The sequence below is a fragment of the Balaenoptera ricei genome, chromosome X (assembly GCF_028023285.1).
Source record: "Balaenoptera ricei isolate mBalRic1 chromosome X, mBalRic1.hap2, whole genome shotgun sequence".
Classification (NCBI taxonomy): domain Eukaryota; kingdom Metazoa; phylum Chordata; class Mammalia; order Artiodactyla; family Balaenopteridae; genus Balaenoptera; species Balaenoptera ricei.
In genome coordinates, this window is record NC_082660.1 from 88,167,111 (window position 1) to 88,188,264 (window position 21,154).

General features: G+C 36.3%; 1 protein-coding gene across 4 annotated transcripts in view; it reads left to right on the forward strand.

Annotated features, from left to right (window-relative positions):
• The window catches only part of DIAPH2 (diaphanous related formin 2), an 857,286-nt gene that overhangs the window by 654,735 nt on the left and 181,397 nt on the right, over window positions 1-21,154 (forward strand). For all 4 annotated transcript variants that reach the window (XM_059909954.1, XM_059909955.1, XM_059909956.1 and 1 more), the window contains one exon: window positions 10,501-10,636. In XM_059909954.1, coding sequence (XP_059765937.1) covers window positions 10,501-10,636 — 136 coding nt within the window. The remainder of the gene's footprint in view (window positions 1-10,500; window positions 10,637-21,154) is intronic.

Sequence of the window (21,154 nt, forward strand, 5' to 3'; positions counted from 1 at the left end):
GAACTTTTCATCTAAACTTTCCTCCTGAACCTGAGACGGTTTGGTCTTAAACCAAAAGATCACTGGCAAAGCTGTGTGTTATGAATGTGTGTGGATCATGCAAATATCTCATTCAAAACAAAGATCTCCTTTTCAAAGTTAGAAAACATGTTTTCTTTTAACCTTGGAGGCTCTATGTAAACACTCATCTCTACACAAGTGAACTTTCGCTGCAGAGTGTGGCGCTATGTCCCTGTGACAAATGTCATGGATTTCAGCCCTCAGAAACACTAAGCATTGGCATTTTTAAGAAAATAAATGTAGAGGTCAGTGAACCACAACCTTTGGATGATTAGGAAAGAAACCCACCATTCGAAGGCGGGTCATGCTTATTTCAAGGCCACTCCGATTTTCCACAATAAAGAAATATGAGATGTGTAGGGAATTATGTGTAGAGAGGTTCTGGGTAATTTCATGTTTTGAGAATTCCCAGGCTGAAAACTATTATTATGTAAATCGACGAACTCCAGCTTCCAGTTCTTAGAAAATGAGAAGCGTATCTGAAGTTTAACTAGGTTTTGACCTTTTATGTTAGGAAGACTACAGTAGGGAAGAATGGAGCTAGGAAGTTCATTAGGGATTATTCTAGGTAAGGTCGTCAGGGAAGTCCTCACTGATTAGGAGACATTGAAGCAGAGACTCGGTAGCCCTGTCTGAGCGCAGAGAGAACACAAGTGGAAAGTCTCTGAGGGAAGTTGACCAGCGGGGATAGAACAGAATGACCCAGGACAAGTAGTGGGGGGACCAGATCATGTCAGGCCTTGTAGGCTGTTGGAAGGGCTTTTTTTCTCCAACTCTGAGTAGGAATAGATGGATTCTCTGACAAACAGACTGAGAGAAAGGAGGAGGAAGGAAGGACGGGGAATGAGCTGAGGACAGAGCTTTAGGGGAAGGTAAAAATTAAGGGTGGGAGAGGGCAGTGTAGTCGAGGAAGGAAGGAACATAGCATCTCTGGAATCTAAGAGGGCAGAACATATCTATTTTGTTTGATTTGGTTATGTAGCCTATATCTCTGTGATTCATACCATAGTTACTTAGGTTAGTGAGCACAACTTAAATCTCCATCTAACTACAGTATCAGTACATATGTTCGGTGTCTATTACTGAGACACCTAAGCACTCGAGCAAGCTAATCAAGGTTTCAATTACCCCAGTGAGAAAGTTAGACTTCTCAGTTACAATCACAGTTGACTGGTTGATGAAGTATTCATGAGATCTTGCATAAGAGGAATTTTATAGGTCGCTTGCACCGTAATAAGTGGAAATATCTGGGAAAGAAAAAAAGTTTAGCAGTATTACGGTGCTGATAGAGTCTTCAAAGGTACTGACTCTCAGTGTGGTTGCTGCAGCTGAAAATTCTTTGCCCTGAGCATTTGTCATGACTCCTTCAATCCAACATGCCCTCTAAACACAGTGAAACTAGAGAAAAGGAACATCTAAAGTTGTTTGATGTTAATTAAAGAGTAGGATTCTTTCCTTTTTTTAATGGAAAGCCATAAAATTTGTGCCCAAACCACTGCTACCATCTTATGTAGGTTTTTCTCTAATCATCTGGTAGTTCAGTTCTTTGTTCAAATGCTGAAAAATTCATCTCGGCTGACATTGTCTCTTCCCATTTGTAACCTGCCATGATCATTCTCAAATGGGACTGACAAAGACCTGGAAGAGTAGATGAGTCCAGATTTACTATGACCTTTGGTATTCTTTAGGATTTTCACCCACTTGTACTAACAAATAGGGACCTCGGCCCAAGTTACACATCAGTGGTGGTAACATATATTGGGATCTGTGTTTCCCAGTAACCCTTACCCTTGGTTACAGGCAAGTGCAGCAAATTGCAGAAATGTCTAGCAGCAAGAACAATTCAAGCAAAGAATGTGGTAGGTATCTACCTATATGAAGCAGAGTAAATGGGAAGGAAGGAGAATTTTGCTAAAGAAAATTTTTTTGGAAAATGATGAAAAGGCATCATACATAGAATTGCCTTTCCTTTTCATCGTCATGCTCAGCACATCTCTGGGACAAGGAAAGGACATTGCTGCTCTAGCCCTAGTTCACTGGTCTGGACCACCTTTCCATCTCTACCTTTTTTGCCTCCTGTTATGCCTGGAATTAAATGAGAACCCCAACCAGCAAAAAGGTTATAATGTTCATCTTCTCTTCTCTTTGAAATCCTCCGGTAGATGGTTTTCCAGCAGAACCAGCAGCCTCCTATGGGTCAGATGGGGAAAGTTTAAGAAAGTTTCGCGAGGCCTGGGGTAGAAGACTGAGTGTAGACTAATTCTCCTTTAAGCAGACCAAGTGAATGTGACATTCTGAGATAAATACTCACAAAAGAAAGAAAAGCAAACTTATTTCCACATCAAATGGCATGAGAGTATGTGCTTCATTTTCTCAGGGAGATGACAGAACTAACTCCAGATGTTAAACAACAAACAATAACAGAAAAAAAAAAAAAAATCCACTGCCTTCCCCCAGGAAACTTCATCCCTCTGTTTTTGCCACAATCTCATAAGGTGTGTTGAACCTTAAGTAAGACGATGCGTGCATTTCATTATTAGTCTACATAGCAAAATGTTCTATGATGTTTTTGTTTCTTAGATTTGTCAAATACAGTATATAAACCCCAGAATTTTCCCCCAAAACTTATCGTTCATTCTATCTATATCTTTTTTCTCATGGCTCAAGAAGGCAACTTCTGTCATCTGTTCAAAGGTTTGGGGTCTGAGAGAGATTGTGTGTTTCATTTCTTCATAGTTTTAACTGATATTGTAAGATTTCCATATCAAAAAGGAGTCTTCCTTCTCCCCAGTGCACATGAGCATATGTGAGCCTGCTCCTGGGCTAGAGGAAATGGAGTGCAGATCCTGAATTGGTACTGCCCAACTGTGGAATTATATAATAATAATAACCAGCCCATTTACTGCATACTTTTTCTATGTGCCAGGCACTGTGCTTAATTGCTTTCGATGCAATATCACATTAAATCACAGACCAACACTGTGAAGTACAGTTATTTTGTAGATCAGCAGAGCAGGCTTAACACAGTTAAGTAAGTGACCCAAAGTGATAAAGCATGATGGCCGCTAAGCAGCTAAGATTTAAACCGGATCTCTCAGCTCCTAAAGGCCATCCTGTGTTCACAAGGGTATGCTGCTCTACTCAGAATGTTTGGATTATGGGTCCTGATTTGAGAGGAACAAAATAAATAGGGCTCTTTCCCATTATTTTTACTCTGGGCATAAAATTCCTGGGTCAGGAAACTTTAGAAATCTTATCAACAAGATGCATTAAAAAATGGAGCCTTAGAATCATCATACCTATCTAAGAAAGATAGAAATGTACAGTATCCAGGTCAGCACTTCTTTGATTTAAATTTTAAGTGTTCTATGTTACTTTAAAAGAGGTGATTAAGAGAAACAATTTCAAATTCTAAAAAGGTTAGCATAAAACAGAAAGAAGGTAAAAGAAAAGAAAGTTCCAAAAGCACTGTTTGAATTAAAGCTAAAAGAGGATCAGGTCCTAGGACAGTTCAAGATAAAAGGTGTGGAGAGAATTTCACCTTTTTCATTGAGTTTTCATTAAAGAATAATCTCTCGGTGACTCACATTTAGTGTGTAAAAAATTTTCAATATAATACGTATCAGGTTTCTTTATATTGTTGCCAAATGATTTGACTCAGTATCATCTGCGAATCCTTCTAATATCCCTGATGTATGAAGAAACACTCAGGGGCATGATCACAGTGTGCCTCTGGCACCAATGTTGCCAATTTGTTCACCAGGATATTTCCAATACATTCTTTTAAGGTTATGTGACTCTCTTCTAACACAGCTTCCGATACTGAAATGAATCACAATCTTGACAAGTGTATTCACACAGGTACCCAGGATGATCCAAAACTCAAAAGAGAAAAGAATAAATTTCTAGGTTTTTTTTTCGTGAGTGCCAAGTGATGGTGATATATATGGATTTTTAAAATTACCTTAGGTGCCAATAATATGGTACAGTTATAAATTATGTTCAGTATGCTTATGAGGGTAGATGGTGTCAAGATGCTACATTTCTAGTCCTGGGTCGCATCCTCATGTCTTCCAAAAAAGAGGGAGGAGGTTGTGCAGAATAAACTATTGAAAACACATGAGGTCATGTGTGCTTAGTGTTTAAACTTTCAGATGTTTCTTTTACACATAATAATCACTGCCATCATGTATTGAGCATTTCTCTGTACCAGGCATCATCTTCAGTGTTTTATATAAACATTATTTCCCTTAATCTATTTAACAACCAAGCTATTTCAGTAGTAGTGTCTCCATTCTACAGATGTGGAAACTAAAGCTCAGAGAAATGAAGTAACTAACTTGTTCAAGGTCACACAGCTTTTAGGATAAGTGATGGGAGTTTGGATATGAAACCAGGTTAAGGTGACTCCAAGATCCATTTTTCTTCCTAATTGCTCCACTTCTCCATCCCTCAAATATACTTCGGCTTCCAGTGAGATCACAGTGCTCGCAAAGTGCTTCTGAAGTCAGCACTGGGATAAAAAGCCATTGAAGGCAATGGGAGTAAGGAAAGGGTCTTGGTGGGAGGTGGTTTTTGTTTTTAAATATCACGAGGTTGGAAGATGCTGGGTTTGTGTAGACCTGACATGAAAGAAGCTGGCATCTGAGCCCCTTGGAATTTTCGAAACCAGTTTCATCCATTTCGGAAAGCTTAGTTGGAATATATGAGAGGTCTTAGCATTTACATGAACTTTTTTTTTTTTTTTTTTGCATATGACATTTTTAGTCCATAGGTCTCATTTGTTAATTATGCACAACAAGGGAAATAAGATTTGTAATTTATTCATATTTTTCAGTAAGGCAATAGAGTCTTACAATTAGTGAGAGACTTAAAATGAGGTTAGTGAATACATTTTGCAGTAAATCCTAGAGACAATTTTTGTTACATTTTGCTCCTTCTGTGCTTTTTCCTGACTCTTGAAAAACAGATACGCCAGTAAAACAGACTTCTTTTTCTGTAAACATTTCTTATCTTGTATGAGGTTACTACCAAAAAACTTTCTCAATTAGCAGCATCCTTTTAGCAGAACACAGTTCTATACATTGACAGAATCTAATCAGCTGGCATTCCCAACGCTAAGAAATAATGATTGATGCTTACTTGAGAATCATGTTGAAGTAGAGGAGTTAGCATTTTAAAATGTTTAGTGAGGCTCAACAAATATACAGTGTTGTTAACCACAGTCAATTATTTAAAGTATTTTTTTAAAAAAATTCTGAGCTCAAATTTGCTCCTGTTGCTTTTATTCTTTTAATCATTTGGGTTTTGTTTTATAGGAATTAGGGTGAAAAGAATACATCCCATCGCTCAAAAGAGTTCTCTCCCCATCAGCTTTCACATTTTTTAGAGAGTTAAACAAAGTCTTGAAATTTCCTATCTTGCTCTCTGGTAAAACTAAAGGTTGTTGATATGAAACCATAGTTAAGATTTCCCTTTCTCTTTTTAAATTTATTTCTTAAGGAGAGAAAAGTAAACAGGCATGTGTTTCCCATCCCTAATTTCCTAAAGCCAGAGTCAAAGAGTGAAACCACCAAGAGGAATAGGATGTTCTTTTTAGGCCTTCATGAGGCCTCTTCATGAAGACAGAATTGGTGATATCAGAACTAAATCTTACTCCACAGTCTGTGTTGCTTGAAAAATATATGCCTTTGTAGATGCATTCATTCATTTCTATTAATGCCAAACCACAGAAATTATTTTCCTCTTCCGTTTCGGTCTCTTCGGGATTGCACATGCCATTTCAAATTGTGTGATTGTTTTGTAGTTAAATTTATTCCTAAAACATTTAAGGTGTGAACTGATGAACCTATTACTTGGTCTGTTTCATTGTTTATAGTTTTACATTCATGGTGTTTTAGTAGTGCCAGTTGCAAGTCTACCTTTCATATAGAAATTTAACCTATTCACATATGCCAAATTTCTCTACTAGCGATTCAGTGATATTGTTGACTGATTTTCTTCTACCCCAAATTGCATTAGTTTAGATTTTTATATAAACTATTTTTTTAGTTTTACTCTATTTTTAAGAAAGAAAAAGGAATGAAATGTGAAGAATGCTACAGAAATAGTATGATTCAAGTCCATGAATCACATAATGCTTATCAGTGATCTATATCAACATTTCTGTTCTCAAAATATAGTTTAGATGTGGGCTTTTTTGTGTTTTTATAATTATTCTACTGTCTTCATTACATAATCTTAGTCTATAAAAGAATGCTTATAAAAAATCAACAGTCTTGGGAATAGGATTGCCAAATTTATCACATAAAAATACTGAATGCCCAGTTAAATTTGAATTTAGATAAACCATGAAAAAATCTTTTGTTAGCAATGTGTCCCAAATATTACATGATTTTTTTAACATAAATATATCCCAAGTATTGTATGGATAATGAATAATTTTTAGTATCAATGTGTCCCACATATCGCATGAAATTTTTTAGTGTAAGTATATGCCAAGTATTGAATAGGATATACTTACACTAAAAAAAATGATTCACGGTTTATCTAAATTCAAGTTTAACTGAGTGTCCTGTTTTTTATCTGACAACTCTACTTGGAAGGCATCATGGTAATGTGAGTGAACATATGTGCTTCTGGTACTTAAGTAGCTGTGTAGCCTTGGGCATCTCACTTAACCTACCTCAACCTAAGTTTCAGCATCTGTAAAATGAGAACAAATACTAGGTTTTCTATAAATATTTGAAGTTATTTACTTAAAACACCTGGCACATAATAAATTTCCATTAAACACTAGCTGTTATTATCAGAACAAGGAAGAAATACAAACGCAAGTTACCAGTTTTTTCCATCTTCATAATAAATGACAGCACTCAGCAGCTAAATAGCCCATTAGATTGATAATGGAAGAGTGCACCTGATCTCAGGTAGCCTCGGCCTGCAGCGGCTTGAAGCAGGCTTTCGGTTCCCGGCCAGAGATTGAGGTCGGGTTTCCTTTGGCCAATCCTTTTGATTTGCCTGGTTCAGAGTCCCTATTTGGCTCAGGATCCTCCCCTGTGTGCGCACGCGTCTCTCAGCCAAGATGGATTCTACCGAAGAGGCCTGTGGGTAGTTGGCACCACTTACTATGGGGTGGCGCCCCCTCCCTTTTTGACCTCCAAGGAGCTTTCTAGTTGGGAAGGTTTCCTTGACTTTGAGAATGAGAAAAATGTGGTCTCCTATCTTCTAGCTGGGCAGGGCCCAGCCTCCTCTCTCAATTGTCCTGCTATTCTCATCTTGGAGTATCGGTCCACAGAGAACGAATCTCCAATTGCTTCCCCTGGGTTGCAGGGGGTGGCCCATCTACCTCCTGCCTCACACCCAGATGTTTGTTGATTGTTTACTAGATCAGAGATTTGACTGATAATAAAATGTACACAAGCATTAACCTCCCTTCTCTCCTCTGCTACTCACCTCCTCTCATGTTACTTACCAAAGATCATGCAACTTGTTAATATCAGAGCCTGAATGTATGTTGCTTTTTGCACATTGTCTTTTTATTCTAAGTTACAATTTTATTTCAATCCTGCCTTTTTCAAACATCTACTTTTTAAAATTGTATTAATTTTTATTGAGATATAATTTACATATCATAAAATTCACCATTTTGCAGTATACAATTCAGTGGTTTTTAATATGTTCATAAGGTTCTGCAACCATCACCACTACATAATTCCAGAACATTTTCATCATACCCAGAAAGAAACCCCATTCTCATTAGCAGTCACTCTGCATTCCCCTCTCCTCCTTCCCCTGGCAACCACTAATCTACTTTGTCTCCATGGATTTACCTATTCTGGACATTATATATAAACGGAATCATAACCATATGTGGCCTTTTGTGTCTTCTTTAACTGAGCGTAATATTTTAAGGTTCATCCATGTTGTGGCATGTATCAGTACTTTTTTCTTTTTATGCTTGAATAATATTCCATCATATGGATATATATGTACCACATTTTGTTTATCCATTTATCAGTTGGTGGACATTTGGGTTGTTTCCACTTATTGGCTATTAGAAATGATGCTGCTAATGAACATTCTTGTACAAGTTTTTGTGTGAACACGTGTTTTCTTTTGTCTTGGATATATACCTAGGAGTGGAATTGTTGTGTCATATTATAACTCTATGTTTAGCATTTTGAGGAACTCAGACAGTTTTCCAGGATGACTCATTATTTTACATTCACACCAGCAATACAAAGCATTCCAATTTCTCCAATTCTTCATTTATTATTATCTGTTTTGTTGTTTTTTATTATAGCCATTCTAGTGTTCATGAAGTGGTACCTCACTGTGGTTTTGATTTGCAGTTCCCTAGTGATTAATTATGTTGAACATCTTTTCAAATACTTATTGGCTCTTTATCTTCTTTGTAGAAATATCTATTTAAATCCTTTGCCCATTTTTAGTTGGGTTATTTGTCATTTTATTGTTGAGTAGTAAGAGTTTTTATATATTCTTATCAGATATATGATTTGCAGATATTTTCTCCCATTCTGTGGGTTATCTCTTCGCTCTCTTGACAGTGTTCTTTTTTTTTTTTTTTTTTTTTTTCCTCCCTTTTGGCCGCCCCGCACAGCTTGCCTGACCTTAGTTCCCCAACCAGGGATCGAATCTGGGCTCCAGCAGTGAGAGTGCCGAGTCCTAACCACTGGACCCCCAGGGAATTCCCTTGACAGTGTCCTTTGATGGATAAAAGTTTTTGGTTTTGACGAAGTCTTATTTATCTATTTTTTCCCTTTGGTTGTTTGTGCTTTTGGTGTCATCCACATTGTCTTTCTTCCATGAAGAATAAAACAAACACTAAACCCTGAGAAGAGAGACATGAGTTATTTTCCCAACTTTGCAATTACATAAATGTGTGACCTTAGGCAAGTATTTAAACTCATTCAGAACCCAGTTTCCACATCTGCAAAAAGAAGCTGGATTCAGCAGAGCAGACGATTTGCAATTTTGGGTGAATAAATTAATCTCTATGAAACCCCCTATGTTAGTGGTTCTCAACCTGGGTAACATTTGGCAATCTCTGGAGACAATTTTGGTTGTGAGAACCGGGGAGGGGTGCTACTGGCATCTAGTCAGTAAAGATCAGGAGTGCTGCTAAATACCTTACAAGACACAGGGTGCTCCCACAACAAAGAATTCTCTTGCCCCAAATGACAATAGTGCTGAAGCTGAGAAACCCTCTTCTAAAATTATGACTCTATTATTCAAATTTATTTTAAGTGGTAGTCTTTGAGTTTGTCTGCAGGAGCCAGATTATTTTGTGCTCTTAGCCTAATGTTAGATGTACTAGTGTTACAGGGGCAGGAGAAGGGGGAGGTACCAATAATTCTTGCAAGTCAAGAGAATTTTTTTGAAAGTGTTTTCAAGGCTTTTAAAAACTATTATTACCTTTTAATATGAAGAAAAAATATTTCAATATAGACACCTCCAGGCCAAGGCTTGTAGATGTATTCTTGTTATTGAGTCCTTTTCTTTAGGGTTTCTGGAACAAAATAGCTTTTGTGAGATAGTTGGTACATGCTGTGAAGTATGTTTGATGAATCATAAGAGGAAAAAAACCCAGAACAACTTGATGGAAGGAACTTGCAGTCGGTGTGTCTCTGCATTAGTGATTTCTCTAAAATGACTATTCTCTAAAATACTATTAGTCCAGCAGAACAATTTACTCCAGCGTTCTCCCATACGGTCTACTGGAATGTACTGATTACCTTGAGTTCCACAGATAATCTATCCAAAATAAAACAGACAATAGCTTGAAATATGCTTCAGCACTCAAAGATCTAGGCATGTAAAAAGCTATTAAACGTGCAGGTATTTCTTTCCTATAATAATATGGCTGATTGTTTCATGCCCTGCACCATTAGATGGAATGGTGACCACCTCCGCCACACCCACCCACCACTATCATTGTCGTAGACAAAGTATTCTATGTATTTTATAAATGTATCTCATTTTTCTTACAAAAATCTTATCACGTAGTTTAAAAAAAACATTTTTCAGATAAGGGGAAAATGTAAAATAGAGTTGTACAGTACCTGCTAAGCCATATTTCCCTATTAAACTTTTTCTTATGTATCAAAACTATTTCATATTTCAACCACAGAGACAATATGTTTATTGTTAAAAAATCTGTGAACATTCATGTTTCTAATTTTCTAGCACCCCAGGTAATAGCAGTTAAAGCCTGAGTTACAAATAATTTTTTTTCAAGAAGAAATATCTTATGATTATTTCTTTCTCTCAAAAGTATATGAATGTACCTCGAAGCTGCTATAATACTTTTCCAACTCTGAGCACCCACACTTGTGTATATAGAATTTTAATATTGCACAACTCCTCCAATATATACATAATGGAAGAATTTTTGTTTAACTTTGTTTATTTGTACAGGAAGCAGTGAAAGAAAACAACAAGAGAAAAGAAATGGAAGAGAAGACTAGGAGGGCAAAGCTTGCAAAAGAGAAAGCTGAACAAGAAAAGTTAGAACGCCAGAAGAAAAAGAAACAACTCATTGATATAAACAAAGGTATGAAGTGCTTCCATTTTTTAAGAAAGAGGTATGAAGTGCAAAATAATTGCACTTAATTATTGATAATTTTGAATTATAAAGTGAATAATGGTTTTGGTAGAAAATTCACAATATTATTAGTTATTTGTATCAAATGTCTTTCATGTTATTATCTGTATTTCTTTTCATCCTGCACTGAACACAGGCTTTTAGATAACCAATGCAAGGTAATATGTTGTTGCAACACTCTTTTTTTCTTCATTTATTTTACCAAATCATATTATGTTCTGGATGAGGCAGTGGTAAGAGAAGAAGAGAGTGAGATGAAAAGAGAAACACTGGTCTGGGGAGATGAGCCTTATGGCTCTAATTTTATTTTGTTGACACATGTCTGTTGACAGTACAGTAATAATTAACACCCTCCCTTGGGGGCTTGAACATTTCAAGTCATAATGGATATTGACAGCACTGTTATGAGTTGCAAAAAAATAGGGAGAAGCACCTTGTCCAGCTGTGAGCCTACAAACAAAATGCTGATATATCCACATAGTATAAAGTAAGTTGTTTTCTTGGTTAGCAAGAATGACTGTATATTAAAGGTGGATTTTTTTGGTTTCGTTTGGTTTGGTTTTCTTTTTAAAGAAGAGAGGGTAAGGAAAGAAAGTGATCAGCACCAGGTAGCTGCAACTTAAGAATGCAAAAGCATAGCCTTTGCCACTGAGGGTTAGAGAATTGAAAAACAAAACAAAATCTGAACAAGATGCAAGATAATATGATTAATATGGACCACCTATTTCTAAGTATAATGATATTAAAAATTGCAAGCACTGTATAATGTTGACTGTGTGCCATATTTTAAGTAAGTTAATCTTCATAACATCTCTGTTAGGTAGGTACTATTATTATCTCATTTTACAGATGAGGAAACTGAAACTCATAGAAATTAAGGAACTTGCCAAGGTCACACAAATGGAAGTATAAGCAGCAAGATTAGAATCTAAGTAGTCTGGCGATAGAATCTTTGCACTTATAAATGCCATTGTCAAATAATAATAACAATAACAACAACAGCAACAGCTAACATATAGGACTTACTATGTACCAAGAACTGTTCTAGGAATTTTATGCATTTGAATATATTTAATCCTCATAAAACCCTGGTAGGAGGGTGCTACTATCTCATTTTTAGATGAGGAAACAGGCACAGAGAAGTTAAGTGAGTTGCCCAAGTTGACAAAGATAGTAAGAGGTAGAAGCAAGATCTGAGCCTAGGCAGTCTGTGGCCCAAGTTAATTATTAATTATTATTACGTATTTTTAATCATTGTCAGTTACTCTGTAGTAATGTCTGTTAATGGTGAATCTTCTGAAATAATATCTATACCATTCTTCTTCATATCTCTAAAATACATACAATTTTTCAGGAATTGACTGCAGTTTATCTTTTTACCCAGGAAATAAATATAACATAATTTTAAAAGATGAGCAAAGTATATAGAAGGGATACAACAAGGTCCTACTGTATAGCACAGGGAGCTATATTCAATAGCCTATTAAAAACCATAATGGAAAAGAATATGAAAAAGAATATATATATATATATATTTTTTAATAAATGGCTATGATTTACTCAGGGGAAAATGGAGCACGACAGTACTTGTAAGCCACTACACAGATGTGCGGACATCCCCAATTTTATAAGTGAGGCAGAATCTCAGTGCAACATTTGGGTCTTGCGAATACAAACACACACACACTCACACATACTCATATACACACACACTTCAAGGTACCCACCTGTAATACTGAAGGTGTGGAGATTGAGGTGTTTTTCACTCCAGTGTTTCTTTGCTGATTCATGCCCACTCCATAAAATCCGTGTTAAAGGCGAGGTCTTTCCCCGAACCTAATTATTTTCTGTCTCCTTGGATTGGGTGGGACATGTCTCACTCAATTAGGAAAAGTACTAGAGCACAGTATTTGTAGGAAGTTCTCGCTTAATAGGTGATGGAGTCAGTAGAACTGTGCTGAATGTTAGTTCCCTTACGTGCATGAAGGAGTACTGAGAGAAGAGGCTGGAAGAGGTACGGAACAGACTGTGCATTCACTTGGCTATGCTAAGGGTCTTACCCTGAGAGCTGTGGGAAACCTATGAATGTTTCTAAATGGGAAAGTGATATGCTTTTTTCTTAGAAAGATCATTTTGACAGAAGCATAGAGAATGGACTGGAAAGGGAACAGCCTGAGACAACAGAGGTTAAGAGGTTATCATTGTCCTGACAAGAGATGATGGTGGCCTGAACTAATGCAGTGGTAGTGAGGTTACAGAAGTCACCAGTAAGAGGTGTATTAGGTTCTCTAGGTTGTGGATATGCAGAGACAGATCTATTTTAAGGAATTGGCTTGCGTGATTATGGAAGCTGGCAAGTCCAAAATCTGCAGGGTAGGATGGCAGCCTGGAGACCCAGGGAAGAACCAGTGTTGCAGTTCAAGTCCAAAGGCAGTCTACTGGTAGAATTCCCTCTTGCTCAGGGGAGATCAGTTTTTTGATCTATTCAGGCCTTCCACTGATTAGATGAGGCCCACCTACATTACAGAGGGCAATCTGCTTTACTCAAAATCCACTGATTTAAATGTTTATCTCACCCAAAAACACCCTCAGAAAAACATCCGGAGTAATGTTTAAACAAATATCTGGACACCATGGCCCAGCCAAGCTGACACATAAAATTAACCATCACCAGAGGGTTGTTAAAAGGTAGAACTGACTGACCCTGATGATTTTAGATGTGGGAATTAAGGGAAGGAAGCATTAAAGAAGGTGGTACTCTTCATAAAGAAAAAACAGTTCAAGAATAGAGCAGACTTCATCAGGAGGGTTACAATGATTAGTGACATTTTGAACCTGTTTCATTTTCAGAAACCTTGTAAAGATGGGAAATGTCTAAGAAGCCATTGTGTGTGTGCATATGAAACTCAGGAAAGAGGTTTGGACTAGACAGACAGACTTGGGGATCATTGATTTTTGATGATTAAAGTTAGGGTATATTAGTTTGCTAGGGCTTCTGTAACAAAGTACCACAAACTGGATGGCTTAGGACAACAGAAATTTATTGTCTCACAGTTCTGGAGGACAGACACCTGAAATCAAGGTGTAGGCAGTGTCCTGCTCTTTCTGAAGACACTAGGGAAGGACCCATTCCAGGCCTCTCTCCTAGCTTCTGTTAGTTCCTTGACTTGTGGCAGTATAACTTCAATGGTCACATGGCATTCTCCCTGTGTGCACGTCTGTCTCTTCACATGGTGTTCTTTTTATAGGACACCAGTCATGTTGGATTAGGGGTCCAACCTAGTCTAGTTTAAATTCACCTTAATTAATTACACAATTTATCTTATAACGTATGAGTTTGAATGAGATCACAGGGTAAAGTATAAATCAGAAGTTCTGAAAGTATTTGGTCTCAGAACCCATTTACACTCTTAAAAATTATTGAGGACCTCCAATACCTTTTGCTTATTTGGGTTATATGTATTGACATTTATTATATTAGAATTTAAGCAGAGACATAGTAAATAAAATTATTTAAGAAATAATTTTAAAAGTAATTATTTATTAATTCTATTAAAATAAACTATTATGTGTTAAATAACATTTTTTTATGAAATGTAGCTTTATCTTCCAAAATCTCCCCTTCAAAAAACTTAGTAAGAAGAGAAAAAAATAGTGTTGTAAATCTCTTCAAAATCTGGCTTAATGAAAGACAGCTTGATTCTCATACCTGATTCTACATTCGGTCTAATGTGATATCGTTCATCATGTAGCTTCTAGAAAGCACTATACACTCATGAAAGAATGAGAGAGAAAAAGGCAAAAATGTGTCAGTATTCTTATAAAGATAGTTTCGACCTTGCAGATCTGAAATGATCTCAGGTCTCCACAAGTTCCCAGATTACACTTTTGAGATTCTCTGGGGTGAATAGTGAAAAGAGGAAGGAGTCAAGACAGAGTCTGTCCAGTTTTGTGCCGAGAACATAATCTTGTTCCCACATCACACTGCCCCCCTCCCCGACCTCCACCCCAAGTATGTATCAAGCTTTCACTATTTCCTTAAAAACATACCTACAATAGAAAGAAAAAAAGAAAGAACCTATTTTGATTGTGTCTATAATATGTATATATTTTCATTCGCCAAGATTTGATTGATGACCTCTTCAAACATCATTGAAGGCATAGTATATAGATCCAAATAAGTTTTTTATGCAAATGCTTAGCTGAGTGATCTGAACACAAAAGACAGACTTTAAAATAGGATTAATCTTTTGTATATTCTTACCATATCTCTATTTACAGATCAATTAAATAATAAACTTCACCATTAGGTTCTTGATTTGTGGCCCGTATGTGGCAAGTACTTATTATTATTATTGTTATTTATTGTAACATTATTTTACACTTAAGAGTATATGTTTGTTAGTACTTATAAATATGTTTTAAAAAGAGATCCTTCCATTGAAATTGTATAGTCTTAAGAAGACAAAAAGATGCAGAAAAGAAAGAATAAGAACAGAGTTGGGTAATTGGGTGTCAAGATGGAGCTCAGTGTCAGTGAGTTTCTTAGTATCTTGTAAAAGATGGTGTTGTTAACTAGGTGGAAGTCAGCTGCAGATATTCTGAGAGCCTGGGAGGAGGCATGATGGAGCTACGTAAAAGGTGAATCCATGTTAGAAATGAGAATGAGGTGCCATAGAGAACTTTTAAATGTGTCCAACTAGAATGGTGTTATCCACTTTCCACTGAAAGAGAACTGATATAGAACATTTGATTGCCATTGTGAGATACATATAATTTAAACTGTAGAGATAGTTCATGCACATGTGACTGGAGATACATCCCATTGGAACCCGGGGATCTGACCTATAACAAAAGTAGTCAAGTAAAGAGTCTCTTGGGTAAAGAAAGCCACTTGAAAATTACAAACAACTTTAAAAACACAAATACTCTTTCTGTAAAGTTTCTATTTCATATCAACTTAGCAAAATTGCCAACCCCTCCCTTTTAAAAAATCTCCTGTGATCTCATATAGCTAATAAGTAACAACAACAATATATATTTATCTGGCATGCAAAATTATATGCATTCATCATGAGGAAATATTCTGGAATCTAATTATTCAGAAGAATAATAGGATAAAGCAACCACAAAAGATTATTTCTATAATCTAGATGTGATCAGCCGAGCTCAGAATTAAGTAAAGATATCATGGAAACCGAGCAGCCAGAGAATTATACCTTTTCAGTTAAATCCATTAAAAAATGCCATGTTTCAAAAAAAAGCCATGTTTCAAGGCTCCATTTTGAAAGAATTAGAGATCCAAAGGCAAAGGCCATGATAAGAAATAGTATTTTTTTAATTGTAAAAGAGAAAAAAGACATGGTTATATATTAAAGAGACCATCATTTGCAAACATTAAGTGGCATGTCTAAAAAGTTATTAAAGTCTGTACATTAAAAAAGTGGAGATCAGTCCTAGCTCTGCCACCTACTCGCTTTATGACCTTGTTCTGTTCCTTCATCTCTTCATGCCTCAGTTACCTCATCTGTAATGGAGGATAATGACATTTACCTCCTATCATTTTAGTGAAGATTAAATGAGATAATTAAGTACAGTATATAACAAAGGGCCTAGAATATTCTTGCTGCTGCTGATGATGAAAGAGTCATTTTGTGCTCGTTGGAGAATCAGAAAAAACTTCAAGACGTAGTCCCCATCCTTTCTAGTTTACAATTTTGTCATAGAGATGTGTAGGGGAGGAGAAACTGTTCATTGGCTGGGACCCTGTAAACTACACTGACAAAAGACAGGTTAGCAGGAGATAAACGAACAGATTTATTAATATATGCATCGTGCATATACCTGGCAGCATTCGGTGATGAGTAACTCAGAGGGGTGGTTAGAACGTGGGCTTATAGAGCATCTTAGCAAAAGAATAATACATTTGGAGAAGTTTTTAGCTGAGACAAAGGAAGAGGACTTTGAGTTTCTAGTGTGGCAAATTGTGGGAAGGTAAATATATGGGGGAACTAATGGAAGATAAGGGCTAGTTAGTAAATTGTTATGTAGGTTCCTCTGGTGCCATTTCTGGACGGATAAGAGTCTATCTAGAGTAGTCTCTGGCGAATATCTTCTGTTATTCCTGGTAAACAGTAATAGAGGGGCACCTTTACAAATTTATATCCTGCTTTTAAGGAAATAGCTAGAGGGCCGAGAGCTTTTCTGGTATCTGCTTCTTCTCACTTACCTTCAGCTCGAAATAATCCTTATGCCAAAGTGGCATATCTTTGGGTGACATATTCTGCTACTCTTCTGATGTAATAAAGCTGAACCAGCAAACAGTGTACCGATAAATAATAGAGATCATTTCAAACTATCTAAAAGGGGAGATCAATGAGATCTGGTAAAATGATGTAAGGCTTTGTGGAGAAGGCTAAATATGGTCTCTAAATGTATCTGTTGAACTAGATGCTGAAGGATGGGTAATATTTAGCTAAAGCAGGGGCGAGACTATTCAAGTAAATGGGACTAACGTCAGCAGTGGTGCACGTCAGCACGGAAGGCAACAGGCCTCACAGAGGATCTGTTCAGTGGCCCACAGGGAAGTACATCAAAATGATGACAAGGACAGGTCCTAAGTTCAGGTCTCAGATCTACAACTGAGTAGCCATATAATCTCTGACAAGGTATTTCATCTCTCTGTGCCGTAAGTTCCTGCTCTAAAAAATGGAATAGTAAAACGTTCCCTTGTTATTGTGAGGGTTAAATGAGGTAACCCACAGAGACTGGTGTTACTAATACTCTAGTCTATCCATTACATGTTGATGTCATTGGTCTCTGATGAATAGTTCAACGTTCAGTAAATATTTTCTCATGTTGTCATTGTCCTCGTTGTCCTCGTTGGCAGAGGAGGGTTTGAATTGGGAAACTGTTGGAAAAGTAGGAAGACTGTTGGAAAGACTGTGAAGAGCTTTCCAAGTCAGATGGGAGGTTGTGATGCAATGAGGTAGGAGAGCCAAACTGATTATAGGAATTTGTTCAGGGTTCACCCAGGTAGTGAGCCAGAATACAAGAAAGGAAAGGTGAACACAAGGTGGATGTAGCTGGAAAAGAACAGTGAAAGGTGAAAAAAGAAAAAAAAAAAAGGAGTTAGCTCATATCTGATGCTCTCTTCAAAGGAGTTTCAACCTGTGGCAGTTTAAGAAGGTGGTAACAGGAAAGAAAAATTTCATAAAAGAGATGGAAAAAAAGGCAGTGGGAGTTGGAAGCAGTGGATTTACTGATGGCCTAGACTTTTTTTTAAGAACAGCAAGGTTTCCTCAATATATAACTATGTATTAATGTTTTTTGATGTATTAGGTTATTTCATTCATCCAACCAACATTTATTGCACCATTTCCCAAATAATTATAATTAAAGCATGCACAGTATTACACCATTTATTTAAATGTAAAATTGAGAAAGCTAATTTAAATGCAGCAAAAATATGCTAAATCAATAAATGTACTCTAAAATGTGTGTAATAGTATGTAAACTGTGCAAAGTACTTGGCATAATCTATGTTCTCCAACCTTTGATTATATTAATATAGATGATAATTAACTTAGGGATCACGAAAAATAAATTAATTAATTCTGTAGGTAAAGTAAGAAAGCTTACTGAATATTTGTAATATTGGTGAATAAATCTCTTTTCATGTTTCTGGAAGTCAGCAAATTAATTGCAAGGACTTGGAGGAAGCAATAAAAAGAAGTGCATTTAAAAAAGGGTGTTTTGAAATTGGAAACTCCAAATGTGATTCTTATGCAAATATTATTTAATCAGGAACAGCTTTGCTCCTCCTTATATAAGATTATATGGAAATTAGAATTGCCTATTTACTTCTAGTATGATGATAAAGATAGCTACCTGAGTCAGATTTGATGATAAATCAGTCTTCTGAGAGTGAATAAGCAAATTTTAACCAATAAACCTAAACATTTAAGCTCTATCATTAGTGGTGAATAGCAATTTGATTTTTCTGTTTTCCAAGTTTTAAAATAATTACATCTTATAAGTGAATTAATTCATTTCACATTACATTATTTTAATCTGAATAGATCAAAATTATGTTTCCTAATGTCATACCCCAGGCATTAAATTACAGTAACCAGTAGTATAGATTAGAATACCCATAAATAACAGAATTGATCCCAAGTAGTATTAAAGGGCCCCCGATAATATTGGGTTGGCCAAAAAGTTCGGTCAGGTTTTTCCGTAAGATGTTATGGAAAAACCCGACCGAACTTTTTGTCTACCCCTATGTAAATTCCTGAGACAAAATGGGTACCACCATTCTGGCATATTTTACAAATGATAGTGAGCAGCTCATAGATGCTAATGCAAAACTAAATATTGACCTAATAAGCCTTATTTATGAAGGAAAAAAAGAATATCTGGTTGATATTCCATTTATTTAAATTGCCTTGCTCCCTGTATCAGCAAACATTTCAAGAAATCTGTTTATTCAAAATCAGAACTTTTTCTCTTTGCTCTCTAGGTTTGTTTTTTTCAATGGAAATATGTGGTGTGTGTGTGTGTGTTGAGCAATTCACCTAACCCCTCTGATCCTCAGCTTCCTTGCCTATAAAACAGAGGAAAGAATGGCATCCACCTCCCAGGATTTTCATAAGAATGAAATGAGACAATACTACAAATCTCTTAACAGTTGCTTGGTACATGGTTAGCACTTAATAAGCATTCAATGTTGTTATCCCCTTAATAATAATAGTTATTTCAGTGAACATATCATGGAAAACGATTAATAGCAATAATCACTACAATAAAATCTTAGTTGACTAGAATGCCTAGGGGAAGAGGTGTTTTGATTAATCTGATTTTGCAATTATAAGAAAGCCATTTGGGCATCAGTCTTTATCATTCATAATCTTTCTGAATTCAGTGCACAACCCTCCTCTGACTCACCCAAATACCTTCCCCCAACCCCCAGTATTTTTGGCTTCACATTTTACACAGGTGAAAATGTGCCGCATATAGTGTTTAAATATGGGTTTGTACATACAGTCAGCCCACGATATATAGATCATTGGTAAATCAATAGAACTTTGTTATTGTCTCTGGACCTGTATTCAGAGCATGAGTGATCATTGCAAACAAGTGTTGGAGAGTGGGCTTCATCTGTTCTAATTCCAGAATACACTCTAGATTAATCGAAGGTTCTAGTTATTTTTCCAGTAGTCTATTTGAGCCACTTATCACTAGTAATTTTTTTCTGACCTCATACTAGAATAATTACATTTCTGGCATCAGTTCACTGGAAATAAGTGCTAAACTCTGATTCTGTCTGCCTTAGCAGTAAAACAAATTTCTACACCAACTAAAAATATTCTTTTAAATAGGAGACAAAAATAAATATGCGAAACACGATAGGTAATACACTTTAGATCTCATTAAGAGTTCTTACATTCTAAATGCAGAAACTCGGATTTGCAAAAAGTCTAAGAACTGTCTTCAGTGTGTTGAGCATTTAACAAGATTTCATCAGTTCTTATGTAGAAGATGAGTAATGCTGGCAGTTACAAATTTGGCTGTTCTCTACAGTATGTGCTTGTTGCCATGTATGCCTTATGTAACTTCACGAGCCAGAAAACCATGAAAATATTGGAGCAGGTGGGTGAAAACTATCAAATTGACTACATAAGAAATGACCAAAACACATTGTAGATGGCCTAATCATTTATTAGAAACATGCTTCGGTTCCATATTTCAGTATTCTAATTCTTATTACAAAAGTGTCAAATGAATAACAGCTGTTATATACCAACATTGCAATTAATTTGGCTGTGTTCTCAGTCAAATGCATTTAGATTCACATCGGTAATTACACCTAACAGCTTCATAGAACCAATAAGCTGCACTGGACCCAGCTGAGTCTCTAATGACTTTTTTTTCTTTGAATATTATATTTGTTCCACCCACATTGAATCCCTGAGCCCCCGGGCTGCTTCAGAATCAGGGCAAAATCTATTGTTACGCTAAACGTGTGAAAGGCTTATTATGGATGAAAACCTTTCAGTGATTTTTAATTTAATTCTGCAAGTGTTTATTGAGTGCTCACCGTGTGCTGAGCAGGGTGACACACCCTAATCATAGTATTGTTGTCTGTTAACTCAGCACCATTAGCCTACTTAAGGGGTTACTAACTGTCAGCCCCTCTGCCTCTGTGTGTGTCTTTTCTGTAAGAAATAATGGCTCTTGCTGCATATGTATGTATGTGTGTGTGTGTGTATCCACTCACACAGGACCATGTGCAGCATATAGCATGTATATTTCATTTTTTCACATATTTTAATATATGAAAAATTCTATTTTTCTTCATTATGTCTAGTCAAGCCTCAGTCCTCAGTCACTCCCTTCACACATGAACAATCTATAAAGTATATGATATCTTGACTAGTTAGAAAAAAATGGGAAAAAAAGATCTTA